The 26482-nt window shown below is 41.1% G+C and overlaps 1 protein-coding gene and 1 long non-coding RNA gene across 2 annotated transcripts; both read left to right on the plus strand.

Moving 5' to 3' along the window:
* The first annotated feature begins 6281 nt into the window (after positions 1–6281).
* Positions 6282–7448, plus strand: si:ch211-220m17.5 (guanylin family protein). Its single transcript, XM_031733192.2, has 3 exons — positions 6282–6441; positions 6676–6868; positions 6991–7448. The coding sequence occupies exons 1-3, from the start codon at positions 6367–6369 to the stop codon at positions 7047–7049; spliced, it is 327 nt and encodes a 108-aa protein (XP_031589052.1). The 5' UTR covers positions 6282–6366; the 3' UTR covers positions 7050–7448.
* A 7483-nt stretch (positions 7449–14931) lies between these two features.
* On the plus strand, positions 14932–26044 carry LOC120440138. The gene is made up of 3 exons (XR_005613002.1): positions 14932–16482; positions 19495–19573; positions 26020–26044. It is a non-coding gene; the product is annotated as an uncharacterized LOC120440138 (long non-coding RNA).
* Positions 26045–26482: the final 438 nt, after the last annotated feature.

Consider the following 26482-nt stretch of genomic DNA (forward strand, 5'->3'; position numbering starts at 1 on the left):
GGATAAACTCACTTCAATAAAGTGCAAAGACAGCAGTTTGACTGGAGGCAATCACCAAAGTGTGAAAACAGAAGTGGATAAAACACCAGTCTGAGTGTGGCTATAAATCAAATAAGGTGAGATGTCATAAACAATAGTTAGAGCGGACTGTTGTAAAAGTCAATTCAGTAATAAAGAAATCTGAAGACCACTGAACTCACAGGAGTAAAGACAAAATGGTGACTTTCCCCTCCGGTAAGGAAGAAATGAAGTATACTGCTCAAAACATTAAAGAATAACTTTACCTCAGTAGGAAAAATAATAATATTGGATATCTGTACTGATATAGACTGGGTAATGTGTTAGAAATGATAGGATGCCACATTGTTTGATGAAAATAAAAATGATCAACCTAATGAGGGCTCAATTTAATGACAATCACAGCAAAAAAAAAAAAATCACTAAACAGACCAGTCCATGTGTCCAGAATATTATTGTAGCGATTCAAAATTGTACTCTATTTGCCCCCCACATGCTTGTATGCATGCCTAACAATGTCAGGGCATGCTCCCAATGAGGCAATGGATGCTGTACTAAAGAATCTCCTCCAACATCTGGACTCACTGAGATCCTGGAAAGTCTGAGGTGCAACCTGTTGGCATCACATGGGCCGAAGCACAATGTCCCAGAGGTGCTTCATTGAATTTAAATCAGGTGAGCATCAGGGCCAGTTAGTGGTGTCAATGTCTTCATCCTCTGGGAACTAGGCTACCTAATGGCAGTCAGGGTGCTGTTACCTACCCTGTAAAGGTGCTGGCCGATGACCCAACACCAACCCAGCTTCAGGCCACCTTCACGAAGTTTGTTTCTGATTCACACCAGAAACAGGATGAACACAAAGCAGCTGATATTGGTCCTGCTAATGGGCTAGGGACCTGTCCAGTTCTCCCAGAGTAACTGCCTGTATCCTCCAGCTCTTCAAGCTGTGCTGGGAAACACAGTAAACCTTCTGGTAATGGCTTTTATCAATATGCCATCACGGAGGAGTTGGACTACCCGTGCAACCTCTTTAGAGTCGAGGTATCGCCTCATGCTACCAGTAGTGAAAATGACCCTAGCCCAGGGGTCGGCAACCCGCGGCTCCGGAGCCGCATGCGGCTCTTTAGTCCTTGTACTGCGGCTCCGCGTGGTTTGGGAAAATAAATTACAAGTATTTAGCTGAAGTGCATTTTATTTGTGTTTAGTTCTTTTTTTAAAAAAACTTGTAGTTCTATATTGGAAGATTATTGTGATTTTGAAATATAAAAATAAAATAATATTTTATTATTTTTTTCATCTCTCAAAATAAGAGTCACACTCGGGGAAGCCGGTGTACCCGCGGAAACGCCGTGCATTTATCGAGACTTTCAACCCCAGATAGGCCAATTATGGATCTTCGGATCCACATTATGTCGGCAGCTGTTCTCCATCGTGAACTATGTTAAAAACAAACACCGCTCCCGCCTCACAGATGACAGCTTACAGTCCTGCGTAAAGATGAAAGCCCGATTTGCAGACGCGCTGTGCGCCGAGGTTCGGGACCGGAAGTCTCATTGTAAACATATCACGGCGGACCCGACGATGTTTGCATGAACATGCTTTTCAGCATCTCTATATTGGCCACTTTTCACACACGGTTGCTGTACGCATACAGCCGGCTGTAGCTTTTCAGCTCACAGCCCGACAACACAATAGCAGAGAGAGCACAGGCTTTAAGGCGGCGAGGCGTGATTGCGGGTGCCGCTCAGGTGCGTCCGACTCCCATGCAGCGGCACTGCAGACCACGCCCCCGCCACACATTAACAAGGTAAAATAGATATTGAGGCAGAATTTTGCAAATATCTATTTTTTTAGCGGCATAGTGCTTTTTTCCAATTACTTTTAAAAGGGTGGCGGCTCACAACAGTTTTTGTTTGCTACATGGATCATTTTAGTTCAGCTGGGTGTCTTTCCTTTTGTTATATTTCTTTAAGAGTTCAAAATGTGTTAATTACATAAATAAAATGTAATTTTCTCTGTAGCACTTCATTGATTTTATAAGCAACACACCTTAGTTGCTCTGTGGATTCTTTTAAAAAGCAGTTAAAAACTTTTCTGTTCAAACAAGCCTATTGTTGATCTACGTATTTTATATTCTTTACATTATTTACATTTGATCTTTTACATTGTGTATAATGTCTATTGATTGTATTTTTTATTTTAATATTTGTGTACAGCGCTTTGTGACTGCCTGTCTGTGAAAAGCGCTTAATAAATAAACTTTACTTACTTACTTTAGTTGTTCACACAAAGCACAAAGGTAAAAAAACAATATATACAGTGTTATCTTCATTTTAGATTTCAGAAAGTATTTGCGGCTCCTAGTGTTTTCTTTTGTGTGGAAACCAGGTCCAAGTGGCTCTTTGGGTGTTAAAGGTTGCAGACCCCTGCCCTAGCCCAATGAAAAACAAATGAAAAAAACCATTAGAAAAGATGAGGGAGGAAAATATGTCTGTGGCCTCCGGCTTTAATGCCATTCCTGATTTGTTGCCCCTCTAGTGCACCTGTTTCATTATCACCAAGGCAGCTGAAGCAACCCCCTTTGCTACTTAGCCGACTAGATTCTCCACGTCAAAGTATTCATTTCCCAGTTGTAAGCAGTATCTGCTTCACCAACAGATAAATGCCCTGTGATGTAAAAAACAGCAGGACAATTAGCAACAGCCACTGCTGTTCCATTCTTCTCAAAGACAATTTCCAACAGCTGGAAGAAAAACAGTTTAATTTGCTAAACGGCCATAAAGATTTTTTTATCCTTCAGAAGACAAGCATGTTTTGGTGATTTGGGCAATGCAATTAAAACAAATACAAGCATTTTAAAATCACCCAGAAGAAATACTCACACATTACCTTAACTTTCTTTCTGAGCTCATTAGGTTAAATTAATTAAGTTTATGTTAATTAAGTTAATGTTACTGTTAATGTTTTACCTCCCCTTCATGGACAGAATGCATGTACATCGTGGTCTTTTCCAATGCAAATTAAAGCTTACAGCTGTGACTCAAACAATTTAGAGAATAATTTTGGTCATGTAAGCAATGAAAGAGCTAGAAGAAAAAAGTTGCTTCATCTTAAGGTCCAATAATAGCACCAGTATATATATAAATTTAACATAGAGCCAGAAATGCAGCAGGTTCATGTTACAGGCTTAATAAGGGATAGTAAAGAAATGAGCTACATAATATATTTGTTATTAGATTAGATTTCTTCAGGGAAATAAGTGATAATTTAAAAAAATAAAATAACACCATCCTTTTCCTGCTCTAGCTGAAATCACCTGATAAATCACTCAGACTCAAACTGAAGATGACCAAAATATATTTGAGATGCACTGTGCCACAGCAGGTCTGTTCACTGGATAGATTGATCCTTCATGCTCCGGCTAAAAAAATTGTTTTTAATGAACTCATTAAAATCCTGCCAGCTGTGTCTCTGGGCTGCCACACCCACTGTCGTGTACGTGATTACACATTTGGTGCCATTCCAAAGCAAGTCAATTAACTTTACTTGCATCTCTTTTTTGTTTTATTAATGGAAGGTCAGATGTTTCTTAGAGATGCTGATGCGCACTATAGCCTGTAGAGAAATACTTCCATAGACAGTGTTGGGACTAACGCGTTATTAAGTAACGCGTTACAGTAACTACGTTATTATTGTGGTAACGAGCACGGTAACTAGTTATTATGCCAAAACCAGGAACGCGTTACTCGTTACTGGGATTTAGATAGGCTCGTTACTCGTTACTTCGTGTGGTGGATATCGCGGAGCTTCCACAGATTCAATAACATTAGCAAGTGGTGGAGGCCAGCAGGTGGATGAAGGAAAAGGGAGGCAAGAGGAGAGACCCGAAGCGGCCGCCGGTCCGCGTGTCAGGTGAACTGAACTTCAGGTAAGAAGTTATGACCTGCAGTCTATCGGAGTCAGATATAAACCAAGTTTAGGTGGAGTTTATTTTCGGTATGCTGACATTTTCGTACTGCGTGCTAGCTAGCATGACGGAGTTTCTATACAGCTGTGTGGGTGCTATGTTACTGATGTTGAACTTTATTTTGTTCATACGGTTAATTATTAGAGTTGCCAACCGTCCCCTAAAAAACAGAATCGTCTCGTATTCAGAGAAAATATTTCGCGTTTCGTACTGAGGTGAAAAGGAACACAGTTTGTCCCGGACTTCAGCTACAATGAAAAGACACAAAGCTGGAGCTGCACAGCTGCCTCTTCTTCTCTCATTCTCTCCCGTTTCTACTTCAATCACGAAACTGATCAATGATCAGCTGATCGGCTTTTCTCTCTTGTTTATTTATCGCCCACTTTGCGCCAGAAAGAGGAAACCAGCGGAGGTCGCGCTAAACAACAGCAGCACGTTTAAGCTTGATCAGCTGTTGTTAGAATTTATTTAATATTAATTTCTAGTATCAGCTGATGTTTGCTGGAGCCACAGCTGTAAAGCTGCTGGTCATGATATCGGTTTGGTTATCTGGTGAGAGGGAAACATGAAGATGAAACCAGGAGATGTCCTTACTGAGTCATCAGAGCTGAACAGCTGATGTAGAAACAGGTTTACCTTTTAGGTGACATGAATGAGTTGAAGGGAAGTTATGAGCTGTTTCTGAGAGACAAATAACACCAGGATCCTTTTCTAAGTAGCTGACAGCTGGTAACTGTGCAGGGGCGAGTCTAGCAAAGTGTTGCCAGGGGGGCAGGTAGGGCATTAACAGGGAAAGGGGGGGACAAGGAAATACTTTTCTTTATTATTCTCATTTAAAATGTCTCGCTTTTAAAAAAAATAATTATCTGAGTCTTACAACAAACAATTGATAGATTGATACATATATACCATCAGAACAGTGTACATCACTGTCACAACAGTGTTTATTTTCATTCAAAGGCTTTATGATTTTTCCTATAATGGTGGGCGGTCTCTAGTCAAAATGCCGGGACGATTTTTTTTTGTCCCAGTCCAGCTCTGTATGCAGCTCATCTGCAGTCTGGTGTTACCTACATCTTCCTATTCAGAAGGCAGAATTTCCAAGTTCTGAGTACAATCAAAAGCACCACGACTGCAGTTTTGTGTTGGATGTAAAAAGCAGGCTAGAATCATGGCGGCGGTCAACGACGGTCCAGGCGTGGGATTTCTCTCGTGGAAATGTGCACATTATTTTTTCCTTTCTATTGGTAGGTGGCACAGTGCACTTGTGGCAAGTAAGCAAGATAGAAGACTGGCAGTCTGGCTGGGTATCCAGTTACGGAAGCAACACATTAACAAGAGAATTCTGAGTAAAACCAAAGTTACTTTCCCTAGTAACTAGTTACTTTGAAAGTAACGAGTAACTTGAAGTAACTGAGTTACTTTTTTAGAGAAGTAACTAGTAATGTAACTAAGTTACTAATTTAAAGTAACTTACCCAACACTGTCCATAGATAAACAAGTGATGTACAAACTTTTCTGTACCGCTTGAAACCTTTTACAACTTATGTTATACCCACCCTGATCACACCCCGTCAAAAAATCCTTTTAGAAAGTATGACCATGCACTTTTAATGATGATTAATTCAAGTGAGGGCAGGCTTGTCAAGGACAAAATAAATAAATAAGTAAAACTGAACTCTGTTCAGCTGTTTTCTGCAGCAGAAGCAGGAACAGCAGTCAATTTTCTGCACTAGTATTCAGTGAGTATTCTCAGCCAGGGGCTAATAAGATCTCTGTACACATCTCACATAGGAGAGAACAGTATTTGCATATATCTTTAGTCCAGTTAAGTGCTTTTGGGTGTGTTTTTGTTGATAAGAAAATCAAACATATGAAAGAAAAATACTGACACTGACATAAATAAACCTTTTCTGTAATAAACAATGCACTATTTGGGGAAAAAAGGGTCAATTTAAATATAAAAACTGTTTGTTTCCACATTAAACAAAGCCCATTATTTGGATCAATTTCTAACAATGGGTCTGGGAGTCACCATCGTCAGAGGAATTCAAGGTAACTCTTTAACCAACCCAAGACGCAGCAGACGTGAGCCAAAGCTCCATAAATCTAATCAGAGAGGCGATGAGCTCAAAGTAGGATTTATGAATTTCTCTTTACAGCCTTGTAAAACACTAACTCTAATCTCACTAATTATTAACCCGTGAGAAAAACTTTGCTCTCATTTGCAGCATATCTGGTCACATGATTATGGGGCTGCTGGGTAGAATTGTATAAAAGGAGGCTTGTAGGCAAAGGGAAATCAGAAACATCAAACTGAGCACCTGCTGAGCACATCTACAATAAGAGACAAAAAGACTGCAAGACAAACTACTGTCACCATGAAAGCCACATTTGCCATCGCCGCTCTCGTCGTCCTGGCTCTGGGCTTGACCTCTGAGGCTGTGCAAGTTGAAGTAAGTGCCTTCCTTAGAATCATTGCATGACTGATGTGTTCATGATGAGATTGCAGGCTTGAACAATGACAATTTTCTGCTCATTAGCAGAGAGAGTGACGCTCAAATTTTAGAAATTAAGCTAACTTTTGTTCTGGACTTTCATGGATTACAAATCATACCGAAACCATGTAGACACTGAAGCCTTTAGATGAAGTTGCAGTGCCTTTGTAACTGCATTTGCTTCTCTTTCAGGAGAATGGGTTGTCTTTCTCAATGGAAGCTGTCAAGCGGCTTCAAGAGTTGTCGGAGAGTAATGGCATGACAGGACAACAAAACCCAAGACTGAAGGCTAACACCATGTCCCTCTGCGCTGACCCCATGCTCCCACAGGAGTTTCTGCCACTATGCAGGCAGAGAGGAGCATCTGCTTCCCTGACCAGATTATGTAAGGCATTTATAAATTTAGCAGTTTGCCTGAATTTAACATAACATCTCGGGTCATAAATATTAAATATAGATGATTCAGCAGTGTACCTTATCTGCTTCCATTTCTTGTCTTCATTTTAGCTGCTGTACCCTTGGACATCTGTGAGATCTGCGCATTTGCTGCCTGCACTGGTTGCTAAACAAACAAAGCAAGCCAGAAACATCCTGCTTACTTGTGATTTATTTTTCATCCCCTGCTAAACTGTTTTAAGGAAATTCGACTTTTAACCACATGCAATGATGAAACCAGTGGCTTTATCTCTGCATTTTTGACTCCGGCCCATTGGACACCTGCAATTTTTAGACTTAAAATATCTCAAAAAGGAAAAGAAAAAAAGAATCTGACAAAATGGGGAATGTTTTGCAAACTGTTACTTAGCATATTTACTATTTTATTTTTCTGCAGAAAATTCTTTGGCATGCATTTTGTTTTGGATTTTTCGTTTGTTACATTTCCATCTTGCCTTGCTTTATATTCATATTTAAAGAAATGTTTTCTTTTTATTATTATTGTTTGGAATAAAAAGCCTTCATTGATAGATGACGTGTACATTGTGGTTTATTCTACAAATGCAAATATGCTAATTAACACACTAGTAGGGTAAGGTAGAAAAAATATTATTTTCACGTTGTTGGTTGTATAATTGAATAGACGCGCTATTGTCTAACCAATATTTTAAGTGGAAATCTGACTACCAAAGCTACTTTCAGCTGCTCCCGCATCACAGGGCATCACTACACTGTGTAATCAACTGACCAAAATATATATTTTTTATTTTTTTTAAATGGCTTGTAACATTTTATAACACTTCCTCACTGAGACATCCAGATTATGTAGACACCCGATCTCCCCTTTAAAATCCCCATCTAGATCTTTAAATACTTGATCTAAGGCACAATGTAATTTATTTCTGTCAAGTATACAGGGAAGTAGAGGAGCAATAAATGCAAACAGAACCTGTGTGCACACAAAAAAGTGATTTCATTTCATGCATGCGATGCAAAAAGATTGGAAGATAGCAGATCTTATTTCATTAAATGCTTTTAAGTCTAGATTGAGAGAGCCAGAGAAAATCGTTTTTTAAAATGTAATTGTTATTTTAAAATATGTATGTAACTTTGTAATTTCAAAGTGTTGTCGCCTCTTGGCCAGGACTCCCTTGAAAAAGAGGTTCTTAATCTCAATGGGACTTTTCCTGGTTAAATAAAGGTATAATAAAAAAAATAATAATAAAAATATTATAGCAGGAAATTCGTCATCACAGATGACATGGATCCAGAGCTTTTGTGTATCTGAATTTTGGGGGGTTTGTGAATATATTTGAGTTTGGGTTTCTGTTTGGGGATTATTATTCTAGTATTCGAAGTTTTGAAGTTCTTGATTGTTACTTGGATTTCATTATTATTCTAAAATAATAATGATAATAATTTCCAGTTTTTACCTAGTGGTTTTTATCTTTTCTGTTTTGCCATCTGTATTGAGGTGAGTTTTTTTGAGAAGCAAGATTCATGGCTTAGCAAGCTGTGCTGAGCTGAAAGTCATGGTTTTCTGTGTCATGGAAGTGGCACAGAATGGCTTCAGTAAAAAGATGGCTTTTGTGTTCGTTATAATCATGGTGACACATGCTGTACACATAAACTGATTGGGAGCAGGTTATGGTATGAGTTTTGGTTTCAAATCATCTAGAAAAACCACATTTTCTCTGATTCTTTTATTCATGGCATGTTTTAAGGGCAAGTTTCTCTACTGGGGAAATATGTTTTCTATGCGCAAATCGTTAAACCTCACCTTACTAAAAGACACTGAATGAACTGCAAACTGTATATCGCATTGTTAGGGAAATGTCTATTATTCAGAAAAATGTATGAATGCTTTAAAACCTTACTTCTAATCTGCTGCTTAGTATGTTTTACACTGCTGGAATTGCAGCTGCAATAACACAGAGCATACACGTAGAATACCCGTGCAATAAATTAATTTCACATTGATCTGCTAACAAACTAAAGATTTTCACATTTCTTTTATTAGGCTGCTTTAATGTTTAAAGAGTTTTAATGTCCTGGAAGATCCCTCGGACACCTGCAGGAAGAGTAGGACGGTCTAAAGTTTTTCAGTAGCGTCTAAAGTCTTTGTGGTTCCCTGATCAGCATCAGCATTAATATACAGTGTTGGGAAGGTTACTTTTAAAATGTATTCCATTACAGAATACTGAATACATGCCCCAAAATGTATTCTGTAACGTATTCCGTTACATTACTCAATGAGAGTAACGTATTCTGAATACTTTGGATTACTTAATATATTATCGTGCTGTTTACAACTACGTGAATGTACTATTGCTGTGATTTATTACTGATACTGAAGGTCCGCTGCTCCGAACCGTAGTAAAGGGACCTCTGGCTAATACGGTGGGTTCCGTGTCGGGCTGGTAGCCGAAAACTAGCTTTACTTTGTTGTCTGGGTCAACTTTGCTTGCCAGAGACAGAGAGAGGCGTTGAAAGACTGCCCCAACGGAACTTATTTACACGAACACAGTGTACAGTTCAGTCTTAATAGCTTACTTACAAACAGTGTTGGGGAGTAACGGAATACATGTACCGCCGTTACGTATTTAGAATACAAAATATGAGTAACTGTATTCCGTTACAGTTACCGTTTAAAAAGGTGGTATTCAGAATACAGTTACTTTGTTGAAATAAATGGATTACACGGCGGTACTTCCCTGTTTCATATTGTCGCGGGTCAGGACTGTTTGGGTTTGTTTGTGTGATGCCTCAAAGGCATTTATGTCATTTATCTTCAATGTTTGCTTTAAAATAATTCATTTGTATGTATTTAAGTTAAAAAGAACAGTAAAAAGAGTTAAAAATGGTAAGAAGATTTAATTTTGAAGGTGAACTTGCTAATAACCTCACTTCCTGGTGGGTTACCTGTATCGCTTCATTTCCTGTATACTTCCTCTTCCTGGTTGCTCTAAGAGGGAGAGTGACATGCGGTCATGCTCTGAGGCTTATCCACAGCCATCCACTTGGGAACATTGTTCAGGCAACGCCGTAAGTGTATATATTTCATGATGAAGGTGTTAAAAAAGCATAAATAGCGGTATTTGTTAAAAACTATATTTTATTTGTAATTCATGAAGGTTGATTTGTACATGTTAAAAAAGGCAGTTTTGATGATCATTACTGTTACTCAAGCTAATACGAAGATGTATGGTCACATTTTGAGTTATTTCGTGATGCAGTATTCATGTAAACATGGTCATTTTTTCTATTCTGTATTTCTTTTCAACTGCAGTTTTCACCGCTTGTCAAATGAAGATTCTGAGTAAAAGTCAACTCTACTCGGACTCCTGTATTCATTGACAGAGGTTTAGCTTGGTGTTTAATCAGAGTTGCTACACTCTGCAACAGAACACTACAGTGAAAAGGCGGCACTCGATGGTCCTACGTGTTCGTGATGGCAGCAAGCAATAAGTCATCGGTATCAAATACCAGGAGCAACGTGACATCAGCATCATCTGTAAGTGCGGCTCGCGCCAGAGCTAAAGCAGAAGCTGCTAAGGTACGAGCATCATATGCTAGCCAGGAGGCTAAATTAAAACTGGAAAAGGCTGCTAGAGAAGCAGAAAGGAAAACTAGAGAAGCTCAAAATCAGTTGGAAGCCGCTAGAATTGATACAGAGCTGGAAGTGCTAACATTAAATCGTGAAGCAGACGCAGCCATCGCTGAAGCACAGGTGTTAGAAGATGTAGCAGAAATGCATGGAAATGTAGAAAATGTGAAATCTGAGTCAGAAGACAGGCTTAGATTGCAACGTATTAGTGAATATGTTTGCTCTCAAAACGATCAGAATCAGTCTACCTTTGCACCAGTATCTGTCCCACCTGTTAAATCTGTAGACTGTGCAGAATCACAAGACAGTTTCAGAACATGGCATCCACCTGCAAGCTTAGCGGAATTCCAACATAGCAATAGCAAGCCCAAGCCTGAAGCGGATGATGGGACACATCCACCCACAACAAACCTGTCTAAACTGACCAGAGCTGAATCGAAGACTGACATCGAAAGGACAAACCCTCGCACGTATATAGGTGCTCAGTCACAAACACCCCGGCATATGCTTCCAGTGAGCGTGTCACAACCACCAGACCCTCTGGCACAGTATTTGGCGCGACGTGATCTCGTCACGTCAGGACTGTACCAATTTGATGATATACCAGAGAATTTCCGTGCATGGCGGTCCTCATTCACTAACGCTGTGGCTGAGGTTCAACTTACAGAAACACAAGAATTAGACCTCATGACCAAATGGTTAGGAAAAGAGTCTGGACAGCAAATAAGATGCATACACTCAGTGCACGTGAATAATGCCGGTTTGGCTCTACGCAAGGCATGGGAGAGGCTGAATGACTGCTATGGTGCCCCTGAGATGATTGAGCAGTCGTTGTTTCAGAGACTTGACAGTTTTCCAAAAATTGTGGCCAAAGATCACATCAGATTACGTGAACTTGGGGATTTGCTCATGGAGATACAAGGCGCCAAGGAGGATGGATACCCCACTGGGCTGTCGTATCTAGACACCTCCAGAGGTATTGGACCCATAGTAGACAAGCTCCCATATGGGCTCCAGGAGAAGTGGGTGTCATCTGGGTCGTGGTACAAAGAGGAGAACAACGGCTGCTTCCCTCCCTTTAGTTGCTTTTGTAACTTTGTCTGTCATGAGGCAAAGAAGCGAAATGACCCCAGCTTTATTCGTCAAAGCAACGGCGCAAACCCCACAAAACCAGAAAGATTACCTATGAAGAGCTTTAACACCAACAGGTCTATCGCAGTTCACAAAACAGATGTCTCTACAATCAACAACGACCCTAATAAGAACTGCCCATTGCACAATAAACCTCATCCACTTAAAAAATGCAGGACATTCAGAAACAAGTCCATCGATGACAGGAAGGCCTTTCTAAAACAGAAAGGAATATGCTTCAAGTGTTGTTCTTCAACTTCACATGTTGCCAAAGACTGCAAATCTTCCGTGAAATGCTTAGAGTGTGAAAGCATCTATCATGATGCAGCCATGCACCCTGGCCCACAACCTCAACTCACCAAGGCTCCTCCACCACCACAAGAGAACGGCGGGGATGGAGAAGATGATTCGAACGTAACTGATGTTAGAACCAGCTGCACAGAGATTTGTGGCCCCGGCCAGTGGGGTCGTTCTTGCTCTAAGATCTGCCTTGCAAGGGTCTACCCCAAACATTCAAAACACAAAGCCATTAAAGCTTATGTAATCCTGGACGACCAGAGCAATCGCTCTTTAGCCAGGCCAGAGTTCTTTGAGCTGTTTGGTGTGGAGAACAAACCACTCTTATACCATCTCAGAACATGCTCCGGCGTCATCGAAATGTACGGCAGGAAGGCAGAAGGATTCCAGATAGAGTCGTTGGATGGCAACGTTCTCATACCTCTTCCACCACTCCTTGAGTGCCCTGAAATCCCCAACAATCGAGCTGAAATCCCAACACCAGGTGCAGTTTTGCATCAGCCTCATCTCCACCATATAGCCAAACACATCCCCGATCTGGACCCAGAAGCTGAGATACTCCTGCTGCTCGGGAGAGACGTGCTTAGAGCACACAAGGCCAGGCAACAAGTTAACGGGCCACACAACGCTCCCTTTGCACAACGTCTCGATCTAGGCTGGGTGGTGATAAGGGAGGTGTGCCTAGGTAATGTGCATAAGCCAACGGTTGACACATTCAAGACCCATGTGCTAGACAGCGGTCACCATTCCATATTTCAGCCCTGTGCAAGTTTCATGCAGGTCAAAGAAACACAGCCAAGCTTCAGCAAGTCTAACAAAATGCCAGAGAGGATGCTAGGACACACAGTGTTTAACCAATCTGAACATGATAACAAACCTGCCCCATCAATAGAAGACATCCTCTTCCTAGAGATCATGGATACAAATGTCTACAGAGATGACACTGGTAGCTGGGTTGCTCCATTGCCGTTCAAGGAGCCACGGCAACGTTTGCCAAATAATAAAGAGCATGCGGTCAAGAGGTTTGAATCCTTGCAACGCCAATTCAGGAAGAAACCCGAGATGCAGAAACAATATGTGGCATTCATGGAGAAGATCATTGCCAATGGTCACGCAGAGGTGGCACCACCCTTGAGGGAAGATGAAGAGTGCTGGTTTCTTCCATCATTCGGGGTATACCACCCACAAAAGCCCAACCAAATCAGGGTGGTTTTTGATTCCAGCGCTCAGTACTGCGGGGTCTCCCTCAATGACGTGCTTCTGACTGGTCCCGACCTCAACAATTCTCTCTTGGGTGTCCTTCTACGCTTTCGAAGGGAGAGAGTAGCTATCCTCGCCGACATCCAACAAATGTTTCACTGCTTTTTGGTCCATGAAAGGCACCGCAACTTCCTCCGGTTTTTGTGGTATGAGGACAGCAACCTCACCAAGGCAGTTATCGACTACCGCATGAGGGTTCACGTCTTTGGCAACTCACCATCTCCGGCTGTGGCCATCTATGGTCTGCGAAGAGCCATTGCTGAAGGTGCCCAGAAGTACGGTGCCGACACAGTGAAATTTGTGGAAAGGCACTTTTACGTGGATGATGGCTTGGTGTCTCTCCCATCTGAAGCAGAAGCAATCGACCTTCTCCAACGGACTCAGGCTTCACTTGCTGAATCAAACCTCCGCTTGCACAAGTTTGTGTCGAACAGTCCAGCAGTCACTGGAGCTTTCCCGCCAGAAGATTGTGTCCCACTCATCAAGGATCTGGATTTGAGTGGGGAGACAGCACCCATGCAGCGCAGCCTGGGTTTGCTGTAGGAGATCAGAAAAGACACATTCACATTCTCTGCATCAACTATTATCAAACCTTTCACCCGACGTGGAGTCCTCTCTACCGTCAATAGTGTTTTTGATCTGATGGGTATGCTGGCACCTGTCACAATCCAGGGACGAGCTCTTCTTAGGGAACTTAGTTCGGAACCGACTGACTGGGATGCACCTCTCCCAGAAGATAAGCTGAAGAAATGGGAAACCTGGAGAGATTCTCTTCAAGTCCTAAAGGAGCTTCATGTGCCACGTGCATTCACATCAACCTCGCTCACCAAAGCTGCGCACACAGAGTTGTTTGTATTCTCAGATGCCTCAACTATGGCCATTGGGGCTATCGCTTACTTGAGAGCCATTCAGGAGGATGGAAAAGTGGAAGTAGGATTTGTTATGGGCAAAGCCAAATTAGCACCCCAGTCTGAACCAACAATCCCGAGGCTCGAACTCTGCGCTGCTGTCCTTGCAGTAGAAATGGCGGATCTCATCCGGGAGGAGCTGGATCTGAAATTGGATGCTGTCAGGTTCTACACGGACAGTAAGGTAGTACTCGGGTACATTTGTAATACGACAAAACGCTTCTACACATATGTCCATAACAGAGTCCAACGTATCCGACAATCTACCAGACCAGAACAATGGCATTATGTGGGCACGGAAGAAAACCCTGCGGACCATGCATCCAGATCTTTGCCTGCATCCCATCTGGCACAGAGTTCTTGGTTCACCGGACCTTCATTCCTGCATCAGTTATCTGCAGAAACAACACAAACCGGTGAGACGTTTGAGCTTATCGACCCAGGAAATGACTCAGAGATTCGAACACAGGTACGCACCTACACTACTCATCTGAAGGAACCTGTACTTACTCCTGATCGCTTTCACCGTTTCTCCACCTTTACCTCTCTACTGCGAGCAGTGGCATTCCTTATCCATGTGGCAACATCTCACAAACATTCAAACCAAAACAGCAGGTGTACAGAATGGCACATATGTTGCTTACCTCGTACTGTGGACGAAATAGCTCAAGCGAAACATGTCATTCTGCAAGCAGCACAAAGGCCAGCCTTTGCCAAGGAACTGTCAGCCCTCCAAGCAAACAAAGTGGTGCCCACAAACAGCCCGTTGCATAAACTCAATCCAACTTTGGAGAGTAGTCTCATCTGTGTTGGAGGCAGACTGAAACATTCTCAACTAACGTGTGAAGAAAAGAACCCAGTAATCCTACCCAAGGACAGCCACGTTTCCTTACTGCTCGTACGACATCACCATGAGCAGGTGAGACATCAGGGTCGACATCTCACAGAAGGTGCAGTAAGGGCAGCTGGACTGTGGATTTGGGGTAGTAAGCGACTAATCAATTCAGTCCTACACAGATGTGTAATCTGCCGGAAGCTGCGTGGGAGACCGGAAGAACAACGTATGGCTGACTTACCACCGGAACGTCTCAAGGTTTGCCCTCCCTTCACATACGTTGGGCTTGACGTCTTTGGGCCTTGGTCTGTTGTAACCAGACGCACCAGAGGAGGACAGGCAGAGAGCAAACGGTGGGCCATGATGTTTAGTTGTTTGAGTTCAAGGGCCGTCCACATTGAGCTGATTGAGTCTATGGACACATCTAGCTGTATAAACACTCTCAGGCGGTTCTTCGCTCTCAGAGGCCCTGCAAAAGAACTCCAGTCGGATTGTGGGACCAACTTCATTGGAGCTAGCAAGGAGTTGGAGATGGACAATACTGTACAGGGGTACCTCAGCAAGCAAGTATGTAGCTGGAACTTCAGACCTCCACATGCTTCCCACATGGGAAGCTCATGGGAACGGATGATTGTCTTGCCAGGAGAATCCTTAATTCAATGCTCTTGCATCAAAAGAGTCGCCTAACCCATGAAGTGCTGTCAACACTAATGGCAGAAATTACAGCTATCATCAATGCACGTCCACTCCTACCTGTGTCTACAGACCCACACCAACCTTTCATTCTTTCACCGGCCATGCTCCTCACACAGAAATCAGGAGTTCCACCTCCTCCAGGAGATTTCACAGATAAGGACCTCTTCACAAAACAATGGAGGCAGGTTCAAGCGCTCGCGAACCAGTTTTGGGCCCATTGGAGCAAAGAATACTTACCATCCTTACAACAAAGGCAAAAATGGACAGTGACACGCAGAAACCTTCAAGTTGGGGATCTGGTCCTCCTCAGGGACAAGCAGACCATCCGCAACTACTGGCCCATGGCCATAGTCACAGCAACATTTCCTGGGAAGGATGGACATATGAGAAAGGCTGAGGTAAAAACGACCGACCAAGGTGACATAAGAACCTTCCTAAGGCCAGTTGCAGAAGTAGTTCTTCTTCTGCCTAAGGACTGATTTAAGGACTGTTGTTTGGACTCATTCAAGTTCATAGTGGCCTCACATAGGCCAGGCGGGGAGTGTGATGCCTCAAAGGCATTTATGTCATTTATCTTCAATGTTTGCTTTAAAATAATTCATTTGTATGTATTTAAGTTAAAAAGAACAGTAAAAAGAGTTAAAAATGGTAAGAAGATTTAATTTTGAAGGTGAACTTGCTAATAACCTCACTTCCTGGTGGGTTACCTGTATCGCTTCATTTCCTGTTTACTTCCTCTTCCTGGTTGCTCTAAGAGGGAGAGTGACATGCGGTCATGCTCTGAGGCTTATCCACAGCCATCCACTTGGGAACATTGTTCAGGCAACGCCGTAAGTGTATATATTTCATGATGAAGGTGTTAAAAAAGCATAAATAGCGGTATTTGTTAAAAACTATATTTTATTTGTAATTCATGAAGGTTGATTTGTACATGTTAAAAAAGGCAGTTTTGATGATCATTACTGTTACTCAAGCTAATACGAAGATGTATGGTCAAATTTTGAGTTATTTCGTGATGCAGTATTCATGTAAACATGGTCATTTTTCCTATTCTGTATTTCTTTTCAACTGCAGTTTTCACCGCTTGTCAAATGAAGATTCTGAGTAAAAAGTCAACTCTACTCGGACTCCTGTATTCATTGACAGAGGTTTAGCTTGGTGTTTAATCAGAGTTGCTACACTCTGCAATAGAACACTACAGTTTGACAGCTACGTAATGTTGTTCCAGGCGGCAGCGTTACGGTTGCCATGGTTACAGGGTGACGCGCTCTCTCTCTCTGTGTTTCCTGGGTGAGAGAGTGCTTTTTGTTGTTGTTGTTGTGCTAAGCTAAAAGGCAGAATGCTACAGGCATGGCCCTAAAGAATGTAGCATCATGGGCAGTGTAGTCCGTGCTGCAGCGAGAATGGACTGCCATACACGTTATGTGTCTGTGAGCGAGGGAGGGAGAGAAAGGAAGTCCGAGCTGTCACGGAGCAAAAACGGGAGCTGGAAGCATGTAAATATAATAATAACCACTGCAGCCAAGAAGAGTGCCTGACGAGCCCATTTGTAAGTAAGCTATTAAGACTCAACTGTACACTGTGTTCGTGTAAATAAGTTCCGTTGGAGCAGTCTTTCAACGCCTCTCTCTGTCTCTGGCAAGCAAAGTTGACCCAGACAACAAAGTAAAGCTAGTTTTCGGCTACCAGCCCGACACGGAACCCACCGTATTAGCCAGAGGTCCCTTTACTACGTTTCGGAGCCGCGGACCTTCAGTATCAGTAATAAATCACAGCAATAGTACATTCACGTAGTTGTAAACAGCACGATAATATATTAAGTAATCCAAAGTATTCAGAATACGTTACTCTCATTGAGTAACGTAATGGAATACGTTACAGAATACATTTTGGGGCATGTATTCAGTATTCTGTAATGGAATACATTTTAAAAGTAACCTTCCCAACACTGCTTACAAATGGGCTCGTCAGGCACTCTTCTTGGCTGCAGTGGTTATTATTATATTTACATGCTTCCAGCTCCCGTTTTTGCTCCGTGACAGCTCGGACCTTTCCTTTCTCTCCCTCCCTCGCTCACAGACACATAACGTGTATGGCAGTCCATTCTCGCTGCAGCACAGACTACACTGCCCATGATGCTACATTCTTTAGGGCCATGCCTGTAGCATTCTGCCTTTTAGCTTAGCACAACAACAACAACAAAAAAGCGCTCTCTCACCCAGGAAACACGCAGAGAGAGAGCGCGTCACCCTGTAACCATGGCAACCGTAACGCTGCCGCCTGGAACAACAGAACATAGCTGTCAAACAAACTCAAACAGTCCTGACCCGCGACAATATGAAACAGGGAAGTACCGCCGTGTAATCCATTTATTTCAACAAAGTAACTGTATTCTGAATACCACCTTTTTAAACGGTAACTGTAACGGAATACAGTTACTCATATTTTGTATTCTAAATACGTAACGGCGGTACATGTATTCCGTTACTCCCCAACACTGTTAATATATGATGCTGTTCCTAAAACAGGAAACTTACGCTGTACTTTTTGTCCTCATGTCAAATTTGTACATACTCTAATGGTGCTCCATATTTTGAATAAGTCACTATGAAAAATACCTGATCTTAAACTTCACATACATGTTGAAATCTCAGTTAAAGTAATTTTTATCTGAAGCATTCAAATATTTGGTGTCTGTAAACCGTTAGTGCATGGGCTGTAGTTAAATCATAAAGTTTTAAAAACTTAGCTTAAAAGTGCTTCAAATCAATAGTGCTAACGATAAGCCGGAGAGGCTGACAGTGACCTCTGATTGTGTTTAAGGGCTTGTTTATATTAAATAAAACATGATACAAAGCATTACCAAAGCAAGACCATTCCTTGGTCTTTGCCACGTTGAGCTGCAGATGATTCTGCTCACACCACGTGACAAAGGAGTCGACCACAGCCCGGTACTCTGTCTCATCATCCCTGCTGATGTATCCAACCACTGCAGAGTCATCAAGAGAATATACACCTTATTCAAAACTCTACTGCACACATTTTGTGTATTTTAAGTATTTTGGTTTGTTTGCTTATTTCTCCATTTTATTATATTGGTGCAATCCAACCATTTTCTGAAGGGTGACAGGAAGGGTCTACAGTCTTGCACAAGGAAACAGACAGCCATTCATGTTCACATTCATAGCTACAGCCAGATTAATTTGCCTAAAAGTCCTTGGACTGTAGGAGGGAGCAGGAGTGCCTGTAGAGAACACCCAGAGGCATGTTTTTGCTATGATTTTTGCTTGTGAAGATTTTCAGAAGTATTTCTGTGGTATCAGGTTATACAAATAAAACTGACTTGACCTGAAAGTGGCTTTATGTAAGATATTTGTTGTCGGTCCTGAGCTTTCAACCCTGCATTCTATTCTATTCTATTCTATTCTATTTCATTTATACAGCTCCGTTCTGAGTTTAACATTTTAGTTGTGTTTATTATGTGTTTTGTGCAATTTGTTCTTGTAATCTTGTAATATTTCTCCATTCTAGTCGATATGTTTAATTTTTCTGTTATTTTATTCTCTACTTTGGTTTCAGTTTTGTTCATAATTTGTAATTAAGTTTAAGTTTTCCTGCACTTTTGTACTTTCCTGCAGTTTCAATGTTAGATGAGCCCGTGCTATTTTATTTTGATAGTCTCTTGTCTCATGTTCACTGTATTTAGTTTTACCTCACTTGTGTGTTTTTACTGATTAGTTTCGGCAGTATACCCTGGTGTTTTTCCTAATTACTTGTGTATTTATAGCCTCTGTCTCCCCTCAGTTATATGTCATGCTGTTATATGTACTGCTTGTTCACAGTTACTGGCCCTCGTGTGGCTTCTATTGGTTTAACTGGACTTTGATACTGGCTGCCCTTTGGATTATCGCCTCAATAAAGGTTTGTTTTTTTGTTTTAATCTGTCTCACAAGTGTATTTTTCATCCACATTGACATTTGTAAATATATTAAGCAGTTTTAATATATTCAAGATTATCCTTAACACGCACAAGGAAGGTTTTGTTGAGCATGTACTTGTAGGTTATTTGTGTTTGCTGACAGGTCCGGTGATCACTTCAAAACTAATGCACAGGCTATTTTTCTAACATTTAATTTCCTTTCACCAAATTTTACATCAGGATGTAACACAACATCTGCTCAAGCACCATTCACCTTCATATCAGACTCAAATATGCACTATATCAGCATTCAGTACTGTGAATAATTTAATTTATGCAGCCAAACTACCTCGTTAAACAGACATGCTCTCAGTTCAGGACACCAGTGAACTCTTGAGTATACCAGCCCTTCCACCTGCACAATAATGAACTAGTAATGAGTTGCTACGAAGGCAGATTCTGGGTTTTGGGGCTTTATAGGTGAAAAAATTATGGTATTTTTCTCCGTTCACTAATCTTTGCTCTCTTTTGTAAATGCACAACACAATTTTTTTTTTTTAAATAGCTCTATATAAGCTATTTTTAAAAAGCAATAAATTTCAAAGATAAAAGTCACTTCTTTAGTAGCATTATTTACTTTAATTTATTTATTTACAACAGTACTCAGTGAACTCTGTGATAACAGCCAGTGACGGAGTTTGCTTGTGTGTGTGTGTGTGTGTGTGTGTGTGTGTGTGTGTGTGTGTGTGTGTGTGTGCGCACTTGCAGATCCTTTGGTCTGTATTCACACACGGGTGTGATTGAGGCTGTAACTCTGGGGGTACAGCTGTTTACTTAATAAGATCACACACTAATTGTTCTGAGCCAGTCACTGGATGGCAACGGTTTAAACAGTGGCAAGGGTGTGTGGTGTCTTTGATAAATGCTGCCGGTCTTCTTACTCTGTTAACTAACACAGATGATGATCAGGTTTGGAAGCTCTGTTCTGACAATTAACAGCCTTTACTGCGCTGTGCACCCACACATTTGGTTTGGTTCTAACGTTTCATATGGCGATTCTGTATTCAGCATTAATTTCTATAGGAGCCAGGCCTATTTTAATTTATGGATAAAGGCTATGGTTTGAGTGTTGGAGGGCTGCATCAGCAGGTTTGACACACAAGCCACTTTTAATCATGGAATAAGCCCACAAGTATTACTGGATTCATGAATCTGTTTGATTCTGTCATTCCTAGATTCATGACAATAGGTGAGACTGCAATGTTTGCTAATGGACAGTATGTTATAATCTTGTGTGTGTCTATCCTTTTATGTGACTGCACGCAGTTAAGATCTGTGCCTTGTTAAAAGTGAGGTTACTACTTTAGAGGAAAAAAACATAATAAATCTCCTCTTAGACGAGCACTCCCATCCATTAATCAGATGACATTTGAACTTGTCAAGTTAATGTCTAACTAACTCAGTCAGTTTCCTTTATAAGTCATGATTGCAATATTACTCACATCTATGAATATTTACATAACAATTTCAGCACATTAAATGAGAAGTTGTATTAAAGCACTGATGCATGGGAGCGGACACGATTACGACTTTGTATGTCTCTCATGAAAGCTGGAAAGCTCACTTAAAACGAGTGCGTTGGATTTGTTTCAGATTTCTAGTTAATACATTAGCTCCCATCCCTCTCTCTGAGCCTGTTTGCAGGGGTGAGAGCAGCTTCAGAGCATGAGGACTTGATGTTTACAAATTGTGGATACATATAACTAGTTTCAGTGTTTGTTTTCTTTTTGTTTCTTTGTTACCCGTTCCATGATTTCCATTTCCATAAAGAAAACTGGGAATTGTGTAAAACCAAGCTAAAATCTAATAATAATCTTAAAATAAAGGAGTCACTCTGTGGTTAGTTGGTAAGAAATGCACATAAAATGAAACCAGCCTACTTGCTAACTATCCTGATAAACTGTTAGCAAGTGTCACGGGTTCAAAATATTGGGGATGGATACAGGAGGAAAACCAAAATAACAACACTGGTCCGGCCGGGTCAAGTCAAACGATGATTTTAATGAACACACGTGTGGGAGATGAACACTGCACCCAGACAGCATCGATCTCTCTCCGAAAACCACACAACAATAGTTTTTATGAAAATCAGGGTATTGGAACGCCCCCTCATGCGTAAAGTAGGTACAATACAATCAATGTTGACAACTTTTAACACATTAAAAGAACATCTTCTTCTTCCCAAGGCCAGATCCTTCCCAGTAATCTTCTAACTCTGCTTATCCCCTGGAACAAACAGTCTCTCCTGCAAGCATAATCAAACAGCTACAAGGCTTTGCAGATTGCTATTTAAATATTTGAACTCTCCCCTACACATGAGTTTAACTACTGCTTGTGCGTGTGCGTGTGTGCCCCGACCTCAGCCTTCACTCTGTCTATGAGGACAGAGGCCAACTCTTCATGTGTGCACTAACCTAACTGAAACCATACATGTAATATGTTGAATAAATGTTCTAATCAAATGCCACTACTCAAAGCTTAATAAAAGAATATAAATGAATAAAGGATCATGATGAATAACATGGTATATGTGTTTTGTAAGCATGTGCGGCCTTCTACGCTCTACGTCACTTCACTCAATAGATCAGCCAGACATCCTGCTGACTGTAGCTTTTTGTCATGATTCGGCTGTGTGGCAGGCAGGAAGTGGACCCAAACGCAAGCTCGCGGAGGCAGGAATAAACTCAAAATGCAGCTTTATTGCTGGACAGGAAGACCATACAAACTAAAGTGGAAACTAAACATATTGCACGGAGAAACACACGGCCATGAATGAGGGAGAACGCGACACAGAACTGAGGGAGACGCAGACCTAAATACACAGAGGGTTAACGAGGGAAGTGGGAGCACACGAGGAACACAGGTGACACTGATAATCATAACAAGACAAGGCAGGAGTAAACGCAACACTGACGGGAGACTGTCAAAGTAAAACAGGAAGTACAGAGGTTCAGACAGGAGGAGAGAGAGCACGGGGAGAGCACAGACATAACGGGCTGGGGAAAACATGGAATAAAACACAAGGAGAGACGAGGGCTCAGATACACAGAGGGGCACACAGGGGCTAAGAGCCACAAGGGGGAAAACACATAAGGAACAACGTAACAGGGCAGGAACCATGGCCTAAACACAGAACAACATACCAAAAATACAAGAGAACCAAGAATGCTGGGCCAACATGGCCCAGGATCATGACACTTTTAACCCTTACTGACGTGAGCACAACTCCATAATAAGCACCAAGCGGCAATATGTATGAAGATGATCATGGTTACACCTGCAATGAAAGATTATATGATTATACCAACACCTGTAAATAGAAGATTAACATGAGGTTATAACAATCACTGTAATACAAACGTTAATGTAATGTCAATAGCTTCAATAAATGCTTTAATGCAATGCTTATTATATGATTCTGATGCAATGATAAAATAACAGTAAAATATCCCTTCTCACAAGTCAAACAGCTGCCGATTAAAAGACAGGGAAAGAGTTCACTAATAAGTTAAAACTAGTCATGGGATTTATCATCAAAAGCATTTTTGCTTTGATATTTGACCGTTTTTACTTACTGCTGTATGTGCTCCAGCCAGAAAGCAGTTATATAATACTTATTGAATGTGAAAAATCAATGAAAAGTTACCACATTCTTTATTGATTTTCCCAACAATGCTTGGCTGGTTACTTAACAGTTCTAGCCAAGTCTGTGCATGTGGGTGTAGTTTAACCTTCAAGTGTCCGACTGCTTTTGTGACATTTTTAAGTTAAGTTTCCTACTATGAATTTGGAGAATGCAAAGTTTCATACTTCATGAACCATGGAATAGAAGTGCAGTTTTCTTAATGTATTTTTATTTGTTTTGACATTATTTTAAATTGCTGCACAGTTTTGCAATGAAACGTGGATTATAGAACAGGAGTCAGAGAATTCCTGAAGTGTATGCAGTTTATAGACAGACAGGCCTTGGTTACAAGATGTGCTTTCATGTACATCTTGTAACCATCTTGTTTGTTGCAGCTTGTTGCATTAAAAACTGCTGTTCCTAGGACTGCACTCTTCTGGACAGAAATCTCGAATGTTGGTCCTAGCAACTGCCAGAGCCACTTGCCTAGCTTGGGGGTCACTGCACAGACTGCTCCGATTACCACTAGGTCCTCTGTTGCCTTCACCCTCCAAATCTTCTCGACTTCTTCTCTCAGCCCTTGGTATCTCTACAGCTTCTTGAGTTCCTATCGCTCAGTATCACTACGTCTACCACTACAGACATCTTCCTCTGCTTTTCTACCACTACTATGTCCAGATTGTTAGCCATCACCAGTTTGTCTGTCTGCATTTGGAAGTCTCACAGGATCTTAGCTCGGTATTCTTGACCACCTTAGGTGGCATGTCCCATTTTGATCTCTGAACTTTCAGGCCATGCTTGGCACAGATGTCTCCATGTACTACGCTGGCCACTTGGTTATGGCGTTCCATGTATGGCCTGCCTGTTAGCATCTTGCACCCTGCTGTTATGTGCTGGATTGTCTCAGGGGCATCTTTACACAGCCTGCATCTGGGGTTTTGCCTGGTGTGATAGACCCCAGCCTCTATGGATCTTGTGCTCAGAGCTTGTTCCTGTGCTGCCATGATTAGTGCCTCTGTGTTGTCTTTCAGTCCAGCTTTGTCCAGCCACTGGTAGGATTTCTGGATGTCAGCCATTCCTCTATCTGCTGGTGCTACATACCGTGCCTGTCGTTCCATTATGGTTCCTCCTCTGGTGCCTCTTCTTTCTCAGGTTTCTGCTGCAATACTGGGTGTCTGTTGTCTCATCCTGGACAGTTCTTGGAGGATCAAGAAACTGATAACACTGACAGGCTCTTACAAATTGCAATTTTTGAGTTGATAGAAATGTGCATTGACTTCTTTTGATTGTCCTTAATTTCTATTTTATTTTTAATTTATTTTTTTCTAATGCTAAAAATAGTATTTAATTTATTTTGTCAACTTTGTATATTTTTTCTTTAAACTTAGAAGCATATTTGCTCATTTGGAGTTTTAATTGGCTTCTAGAGTATCAAAGTCAAACCAAGACAGATTTTGATGAATAGTTCTTATACAGAATTTCAGCTTCTTTAAATAAGCTGTTTCAAGGACTTTAACTTTGATGTACTGCTTTTATTAATTTCTCTCTGATAGTCTCTCAATGCATGCTCAATCATCCAGGTAAGGAAATCGCAAAAAGTTGATTCTGTTCATCTGAACGTAGCATTTTCACTGGGGGAAACATTTCGTCACTCATCGAAGTGACTTCTTCCATCTCAACTGACTTCATGTTCCCCGAACCTTTTAAACAGTACATTTGCACAATAACTACAAACTAGCACCACTGGCCAACAGTGGGCTGAGAGGTCATTTTCTTGATCATTAATATGCAAATTGTCATGACCATTGATCAATAAACATGAATAACATTCGACTTTTTGGGTTCTCTCTCATAGGTCGTCCCCAATCACATACAGATAAACATAATTTCATTATTTAACTAAATTTATTTTATTATCCCACTGGCAAAAGTCACTAAAACACGTAAGCAGCTCGATCTGTCCAAATATTGCTCCCACTTTTATCTGCAGATGTCTCGCTGCCCTATAACACATTTTTGCTAAAGCACACACACTTTTTTATACAGTTCTCTGTCGCAGCATGACAGTTCAATCTTAAGTCTCCAAACTGTGATCTTTCTCAAGGTAATAAAAAGCAGAAAAGGTTTAAGCTTTTAACTCAGCAAAAGTAAAACATATAAAACTAGATATAGGTTTGATTTTATGAAATAAAGTTTACATAGACAGCTATAATTCATTGTTGATGGCAGCTCTCAGAATTGTGTCTCAGACTCTCACAGATTTGACTGCCAGTCTTCAAACCAGTGTCGTTTCAGATCAAATATGCTTATCTGTTTTCCAGTGATTCCCATCTGTTGCCAGTTTGTAAAATGTCGTAATTTACAGATGTGTACATACATAGCTGCTTCTTTATCAGACAGCACTGACGAGGGATGAGATTTATTAGCTGGTACTGAGGTATCAGATGTGTTGGTGTGAAAAGTCACGAAACATGAAATATTGTGCCGACGGAGGTAATAACACAGGTAGTTGTTATAAACAGATTACATGACGGTGTTTATAAAGGGAAAAGCGGATCCAACACACTTGAACTCACAACTGGTTGTCGAATGCCTTAATTTTATCACTTTATAATGGTAAAAAAGTGTAGTTCAGACTTGAGCACCTGCTACTGTCCCCCGCCCATTGTTTGTATTGTGTTTACAAGTCTCCTCCCTAATTTCTGAAAATATCTATAAAAGTTTTTCCATTTGTCTGTTTCTTGGTCGGCTCACCTTTTCCAGATCTACTGTCTCAACCACAGAAGAAAATCATAAAATCCAAAGCCATTTTCACATCATCTTGAAAAATGAGAGTGCTCTTTGCTCTTTTTTTGGTGGGATGTGTGTGCAGTGGACCTCAAGGACTATGGGTCAGAGTAAGTATCATTTGTTTTTGGAAGTATTATAGATCCAAGGCTCATTTTTAAACTCTCTTTGTTGTTTTTTGTATATTTCGATGCATTTCTGGTATAGTAGCTTGTGGTTGATATATTCAGGCTATCTTCTTACATAAAACATTAACTTCAAGGAAATCACTCAACCCACTTATGTTCAGTGTGGCCTGCAAAAGTACGCCTGAAATGACTGCCTTGTCCTTTCCTCTGATTAATCTCTGCGAATACAATGAAAATTTCAGCTTTTTGACACGACATTAACAAAACTTTTACTGTGCCAGATGAAAACTTCTTGTCCCTCTCCCCACAGG

This window comes from Oreochromis aureus, linkage group 5 (genome assembly GCF_013358895.1).
Source record: "Oreochromis aureus strain Israel breed Guangdong linkage group 5, ZZ_aureus, whole genome shotgun sequence".
Classification (NCBI taxonomy): domain Eukaryota; kingdom Metazoa; phylum Chordata; class Actinopteri; order Cichliformes; family Cichlidae; genus Oreochromis; species Oreochromis aureus.

Coding starts and splice junctions, on each gene's coding strand:
- si:ch211-220m17.5 (XM_031733192.2), top strand. CDS start 6,367: ATGAAAGCCACATTTGCCATCGCCGCTCTCGTCGTCCTGGCTCTGGGC. Junction 6,442..6,675: donor CTGAGGCTGTGCAAGTTGAA/GTAAGTGCCTTC, acceptor CTTCTCTTTCAG/GAGAATGGGTTGTCTTTCTC. Junction 6,869..6,990: donor TGCTTCCCTGACCAGATTAT/GTAAGGCATTTA, acceptor TCTTCATTTTAG/CTGCTGTACCCTTGGACATC.